The sequence below is a fragment of the Crinia signifera genome, chromosome 5, assembly GCF_055691185.1.
Source record: "Crinia signifera chromosome 5, ASM5569118v1, whole genome shotgun sequence".
NCBI classification, from domain to species: domain Eukaryota; kingdom Metazoa; phylum Chordata; class Amphibia; order Anura; family Myobatrachidae; genus Crinia; species Crinia signifera.
Window position 1 is genome coordinate 129,214,404 of NC_139221.1, and position 7,010 is coordinate 129,221,413.

The 7,010-nt window shown below is 46.5% G+C and overlaps 1 protein-coding gene across 3 annotated transcripts in view; it reads right to left on the reverse strand.

Moving 5' to 3' along the window:
• Nucleotides 1-7,010, reverse strand: part of GMDS (GDP-mannose 4,6-dehydratase) — a 698,155-nt gene that overhangs the window by 690,975 nt on the left and 170 nt on the right. The window contains exons 1-2 of one of the 3 annotated variants that reach the window (XM_083188033.1): nt 6,769-6,970; nt 6,317-6,577 (exon numbers count right to left, since the gene is read on the reverse strand). In XM_083188033.1, the coding sequence (XP_083044159.1) occupies nt 6,317-6,388 (72 nt within the window). In that variant the 5' untranslated portion in view covers nt 6,389-6,577; nt 6,769-6,970. Of the gene's footprint in view, nt 1-6,316; nt 6,578-6,693; nt 6,717-6,768; nt 6,971-7,010 lie in introns of those variants that run through there. The other 2 variants (XM_083188031.1, XM_083188030.1) reach the window with 2 other exon arrangements.

The window sequence follows — 7,010 nt, forward strand, 5'->3', positions numbered from 1 at the left end:
GGGAGCTGCAGGAGGAGGGAGCCGTGCGGGGGGTCATCAGCGGGCGGGGGATGCCGGCTAATAGAGAGCCGAGCAGAGGGAGGCTGCATAGGGAGCCGGGCAGGAGGAGGGTGACAGCGGGAGCAGCGCGCCGGGCAGGGAAGATGACGCTGGCTGCCGGGCAGCGGCGGGAGGAACACAGATAACTTGAAAAAAAAAAAAGCCCATACAGAATGACTAGCAAGCCATTGATTGGCTGAGTCCTCTCTCAGCCAATCGCTGATTGGCTGAGAGAGGTCTCAGCCAATCAATGGCTTGCTAGTCATCTGTATGGGCTCTTTTTTTTTCAAGTTAGTGTGTTCCTCCCGGCTCCCGCCGCTGCCCGGCAGCCAGCGTCATCCTCCCTGCCCAGCGCGCTGCTCCTGCTGTCACCCTCCTCCTGCCCGGCTCCCTATGCAGCCTCCCCCTGCTCGGCTCCCTATAGCCGGCATCCCCCGCCCGCTGTCATCCCCCGCACGGCTCCGGGGCTGGGCTGCACATAAGATTTAGCAAATCTTATGTGCAGCCGTCCGACCTCCCGACCCCGATCCGATGCGCACGGGACCGCGCATCGGATCGGACGGGGTGTCTGCAAGTGCGATCGGGCCGATTTTCATCAGAATCGGGTGAAATCGTGCCCAAATCGCATAGTGTATGGGGGCCTTTATTCTATGTCACTTCACCTCAAAAAGAGGATCTCCAATAATATAGAAAATAGAGACATGGGAAAGATGAAAAGGCAAATAGTGTGATATTGTAAAAGATAACAATTTATTCCAATACACTAAAATTGACAATAAAACATTTCACACAAAATAATTAAAATGGACCAATCTGTAGGGTCTCCTTAATAATTATGGGTGGAGGTTTACCAGATGTTGGTAATTTGGAACGCCTGTAAGAAAGTTCTTTTATACCTCAAAGAAACCTTAGTTCTCCGGATGAACCTGGGTCTCAGAGCACCAAAATTTCCAGCTCGGGTTCCCTCCTTCCCACAAAGCGTATCGGGAACTGCTTTTCGCTTCATCAGGCAGTGAACTGGAAGTGGGTCCTGTCTCTCTATACATACACACCTAAGCCCTGATGCAATTCCGGGTCAAGAGGTCGCATGTTGTTACACCTTTTTAAAAACATTTTGGTCATACTTCTAAAACTATCATGTCCCCTTTATGCTTAACTTCTATGTAATCATCTTTCCCCTTATGTATATACACATGTCAAGCTGTTGTAAACATTCAGAGTGAAGATCGCGGCATTTGGAACGCAATCTCCGTTCTGTGAGCCGCATCTCCATTTTACCGGAAGCAGTTCACATTTCCTCCGTCATCCGCGCTGTCTTTGTGAACGCACCTCCAGGTTTAGTTTTTAGTCAGTGGAACGCACCGCCATTGTTCTGTACAAGTTCTAATATGCTGTTTATTCTAATGCATATCAGCTGTACTTCCGCGTATATCGGGTGGAACGCACCGCCATTGTCCTGATCCACTCCAATATCCATGCTTAATATAATGTATTGTGCGGACTTCTAAAAAGGAATAATTTTAGTTAGTGGCTCATCTCTATTAGCATATATAGAATCTATTATGCATAAAATTATATTCAAACCCCATAGAGTTTAAAGCGCATAAAAGTGCCCATATTTGATGGGAAAACCCCCACTTTAAAATCTATGGGGGTTGAATAGAATTTTATGCATGCTTATAGAGATAAGCCACTAATTAAAATTATTCCTTTTTAGAAGTCCGCACAATACATTATGGGCCTTATTCTAGTTCACTCTGACAAAATCCTTCTTAGATAGACAAAACCATGTGCACTGCAGGTGGGGCAGATGTAACTTGTGCAGAGAGAATTAGATTTGGGTGGGGTTTTACTTCAAAGTGAGATCTATATTGCAGTGTAAAAATAAAGCAGCCAGTATTTACCCTGCGCAGAAATAAATAACTCACCCAAATCTAATTCTCTCTGCACGTTACATCTGCCCCCTGCAGTGCACATGGTTTTGTCCATCTAAGAAGGATTTTGTCAGAAAGAGTGAACTAGAATAAGGCCCATAATGTATTGTGCGGACTTCTAAAAAGGAATACATTTTAATTAGTGGCTTATCTCTATAAGCATGCATAAAATTCTATTCAACCCCCATAGATTTTAAAGTGGGGTTTCCCCATCAAATATGGGCACTTTTATGAACTTTAAAATCTATGGGGTTGAATATAAAGTGCATAAAAGTGCCCATACTGTATTTGATGGGGAAACCCCCACTTTAAAATATTAGAACTTAGAGCGAGTACAGAACAACGGCGGTGAGTTCCACTGACTGTAAAAAATAAACATGGAGGTGCGTTCCACAAAGGCAGCACGGATGACGGAGGAAATATGAACTACTTCTGGTAAAATGGAGATGCGGCTCACAGATCGGAGATTGCGTTCCAAATGCCGCGATCTTAACTTTGAATGTTTACAACAGATTGACATGTGTATATACGGGTTGGGATCATTTGGTCTATTGCATTATGGTAGAAAGTTATTAGGTCGAATCCATTAGGTCGACATGGTAAAAGGTCGACATGACTCTAGGTCGACATGGGAAAAGGTCGACATGATTCTAGGTCGAAAGGTCATTAGTTCGACAGGTCATTAGTTCGACAAGGTCATTAGTTCGACATTGTCTATGTCGACATTCACAAGGTCGACATGGGGTTTTTCACTGTTTTTTTACCTGAATGTCAACACAGTCGACATGGACACAGTTTAAAGTGCACTGCATCCCCTCGCATCGCTCGCTGCGCTCGCTATGCGTCGGGCACGGTGCCTCGCTACGCTCGGCACACTATTTTATTCTCCCACCACGCCCTAGTGGATGGTAGGGCATGAAATACCGCCTGTCGGCACATGTTGGCTCAAAAAACAGTGAAAAACTCCATGTCGACCTTGTGAATGTCGACATAGACAATGTCGAACTAATGACCTTGTCGAACTAATGACCTGTCGAACTAATGACCTGTCGAACTAATGACCTTTCGAACTAGAATCATGTCGACCTTTTCCCATGTCGACCTAGAGTCATGTCGACCTTTTAGCATGTCGACCTAATGGATTCGACCTAATGACTGTCGACCATAATGCAGTAGACCAAATGACCGCATCCCGTATATACATAAGGGGAAAGATGATTACATAGAAGTTAAGCATAAAGGGGACATGATAGTTTTAGAAGTATGACCAAAATGTTTTTAAAAAGGTGAAGCAACATGCGACCTCTTGACCCGGAAATGCATCAGGGCTTAGATTATATATATATATATAGAGAGATATAGATATAGATATAGATAGAGAGAGAGAGAGAGAGAGAGAGAGTACCCACTTCCAGTTCACTGCCTGACGAAGGGAAAAGCAGTTCCCGATATGCGTTGTAGGAGGCTGGAGTGTCATTTGTGGGAAGGAGGGAACCCAATGCTGGAAATTTTGGAGCTCCTGAGACCCAGGTTCATCCGGAGAACTAAGGTTTCTTTGAGGAATAAAAGAACTTTCCTACAGGCGTTCCAAATCACCAACATCTGGTAAACCTCCACCCATAATTATTTAGGAGACCCTACAGATTGGTCCATTTTAATTATTTTGTGTGAAATGTTTTATTGTCAATTTTAGTGTATTGGAATAAATTGTTATCTTTTACAATATCACACTATTTGCCTTTTCATCTCTCCCATGTCCCTGTTTTCTATATTATTGGAGAGCCTCTTTTTGCGGTGAAGAGACATTGAATAAGGGAAGTAACATTTTATTCTTAACCTTTCATCCACTTATCTCTCACCTTGAATATACGGTTACATACTCACTGGAACGGGGTCAGCGCACAAAGTCACTTACCATTTCTATAACCCATTACGTTCAGTTACTAGGGGAGTAACTACAAGTGACCAGTGCTGCAGATACTTAGGATTCAGGTCCACAGAGTATAGACTCAAATATAGCAAAATATATTCAAGAGACTATGCAGCCCAAAGAGGACCCTAGGATACAGGAAAGGCATGGGCAGGCGCACCTCTCTGGTCAGGAGGCCACACCCCTTAAAGCAAATGACCCCGCCTCTTGGTGGGCCCCTATGAGTGCATTTCCCTGGTGGGCCCTTTATACCCCAGTCCGACACTGCCTGTGTTAAAGAGGTTGATTGATTATGCTGGCCACACATGAGACCAACTTTCCTCCAACCATCCAGCTAGTTGTTTGGACTGAATCTGGTACTGTATGGGGGCAAATGCCAATAAGCAATATGCTCACAAACTCAGGAGAATGGACAAAAACAGTCAGTGAAATTGTTTAAATCAAATAGGTCCAACTACAGTACATTGTCTCAGTGACAGTTATCTATTTTACGATTTTGGAAACAAATTACTTAAATTACATTTGCTCCTATCCGGTACAATGTTTTTATCACATCCAACCAACTAGTTGGATGGTTGTAGGAAAGTTGGTCTAATGTGTGGCCAGCATAAGAAAGGTGTTTCAACACAGGTGATGGCAATCATAAATCAAGAGAGAAGTTCAGGAATATAGCATTCTGTCCCTCCTGGAGAGGGTCCTGTTGGCAGGTAGGCTGTAATGTCTGTTCCGAATGTTGCTGTCCGGTTCAGAAGAGGTGCGTGTAAAACCTGTCACCAGAGAGGGAGAGATTACAGCCTCCCTGTATGGTCCGGGTATGTAGTAAAACCCAGAATGGTCAGGACCAAATGGGGAGGCTGTACTCTTTTTTTCACCCATCTCCCCGGTAACAGGTGTCAGACACCCCCAGAACAGGCACTAAAAGTTCCAGAAAAAATAGAACTTGTCAGGTCCAGGTGTAGTACAGTTCTGTTTTTTTTTTTTTTTTAGTCCCTGCTAAACCTGTGTGGAAGTTATATAAAATCTATTGTGTTATATACTGCGAGGCAGTGTAGCAAATTCATTTGTGTTAACCTTTTTTTTCTTCCCTTTCCAGTTCTTGCCACTATACATGTGTGGATTAGCCACATCTGATGTGCAGGGTGTTATGTCATACCTAATAAGATTACATCATGGTTGACTACCTGACCTTCTCCTTCAGGGAGAAAATGCTCTGTTCCTGGATTTCCCTGGTAATGTAGGATTGCCATCACCTGTGGTGAGCTAGGTAATTGATAAGAAAGGTGGCAGCTCGTACCTTATTGGGGGAGGGGGGCTGACTCTGGCCACAGCGGGGGTGCCTCGATTCAGGCACGCCCCTCCCCCTGTCACCGCCACCTCCTCTCCCGTCCCCGCCGCCTGTGCTGTGATGAGTGACAGGCGCATGCGCAGTACACACGTGTACTGCGCATGCGGCCAACTTCTATGGGCTGCTTGGGCAACAGTCCACAGAAGCAATCTTGGTCCCAGCGCCTGTACAATTTAAGTTACAGGCACCAGGACAGTGGCGTAACTATGAATTGGGCGGCGCCCCCCCCCCCCCCGTTAATGGGGGGCGCCCCCCGCCCGCAGCCTTACCTGTCTTGCTGGTCCCGTCCCGGCTCACTTGCTGGCTTCATTTTTCTGCTAGTGAGACGGACCAACACAAAATGTCCGCCCCCATACAGCAGACAGTTTCAGAGAACTGTCTGCTATATGGGGCGGACATTTTGTGTTGGTCCGTCTCACTAGCAGAAGAATTAAGCCAGCAAGGGAGACGGGACGGGACCAGCAAGACAGGTAAGGCTGCGGGCGGCGGATTGGCAGACAGGAGGGGGCCAACTATAGCACCACAGCCCCCCGGCGCCCACACATGCACAGCGCCCCCCCCCAAAGGGGTCCCGGAGGGAGGGAACACCACCCAATGGGACTGCCTTTGTGACTGGCAGGTCGGACTTCCAATTGGAAGTCACAGTGCTGCATCTGGCTTCACTACAGTTGCTGATTTTACCTGGGGGGCTGCAGCCCATAGGTAAAAAACGCCACAATGTTTCATCACAGATGATGGCAATCCTACATTACCAGGGAAGTCCAGGAACAGAGCATTTTCTCCCTGAAGGAGAGGGCCAAGCAGGCAACCATGGATTACATTGTAGCACACGGTGAGCGGTTTTCTAATTGCACCTTGAGTGTCCACCCTTTGAAGCTTTCCCCTCAAATACCAGAGATGCCAGTTAAACCTACTAACACAACTGGCTGTTGTATATAGCTGCAACTCACTGCCCAAAACTGAACTTTGGTGGCCCACAAAGCCATTCTAGATATAAATGGACATATATGCTTTGTTGTGTTTTGTCACACATCAACTCAATGCCTGAACAGCTAAACAAAATCTTACCTGGCCTGTTATCCCTGTGACAAGGGCCACCTTTCTTGGAGATTCTGATCCATTTCCCTGGCTTGATGCCATGCTTCCACGTTGTGTGATTTGGCTTGTAAAGAAGATGGCTGTGAGCTGGCAGGACAGTCACTCACACGGAGGCAGAAGTAAGTGACAGGTAAAACAGGTTGAGCTGCAGCAGCCTCCTGATTTAGCGTTTGTGAGGGCGTGGATGGGAAGGGTCTAATCTCCACTTGTCTCTGCAGACCTATTGAAGCCCTGGAACAGGAGAGAGACATTAGGAAAGGGAAGGTGTGATAAGTGCACGGGGAGGGGATATGAGCAGCAGGTGCACACACACTCATAAACTGCTTAGAGAACTTGGCTTTACTTACAGCTAATACACATGCCATACTGTATATGTACTAGCTTATATACAAGTAATAAGCAGTAATCATTTACTATTGTACCCAGAAGGCTGCAGGAATGATGTAAACAAACCAGGGACTGTAAGTGGCACAGATGGCTTTATTGGGGCCAGCGCAGCTGTATGAGGTGGGTATAAGGGTGGCAGGAACACCAGACAGGGCTCCCGCACCATGCAGGTGAGGCGCTGTGCTACAGTAAGGCAGACAGTGAGCACTGTCACTGCACAGGAGGAGAAGGGGGCGCTGCGTGGGGCTGACAGGGGCAGTAAGATGGATGCTGTTAC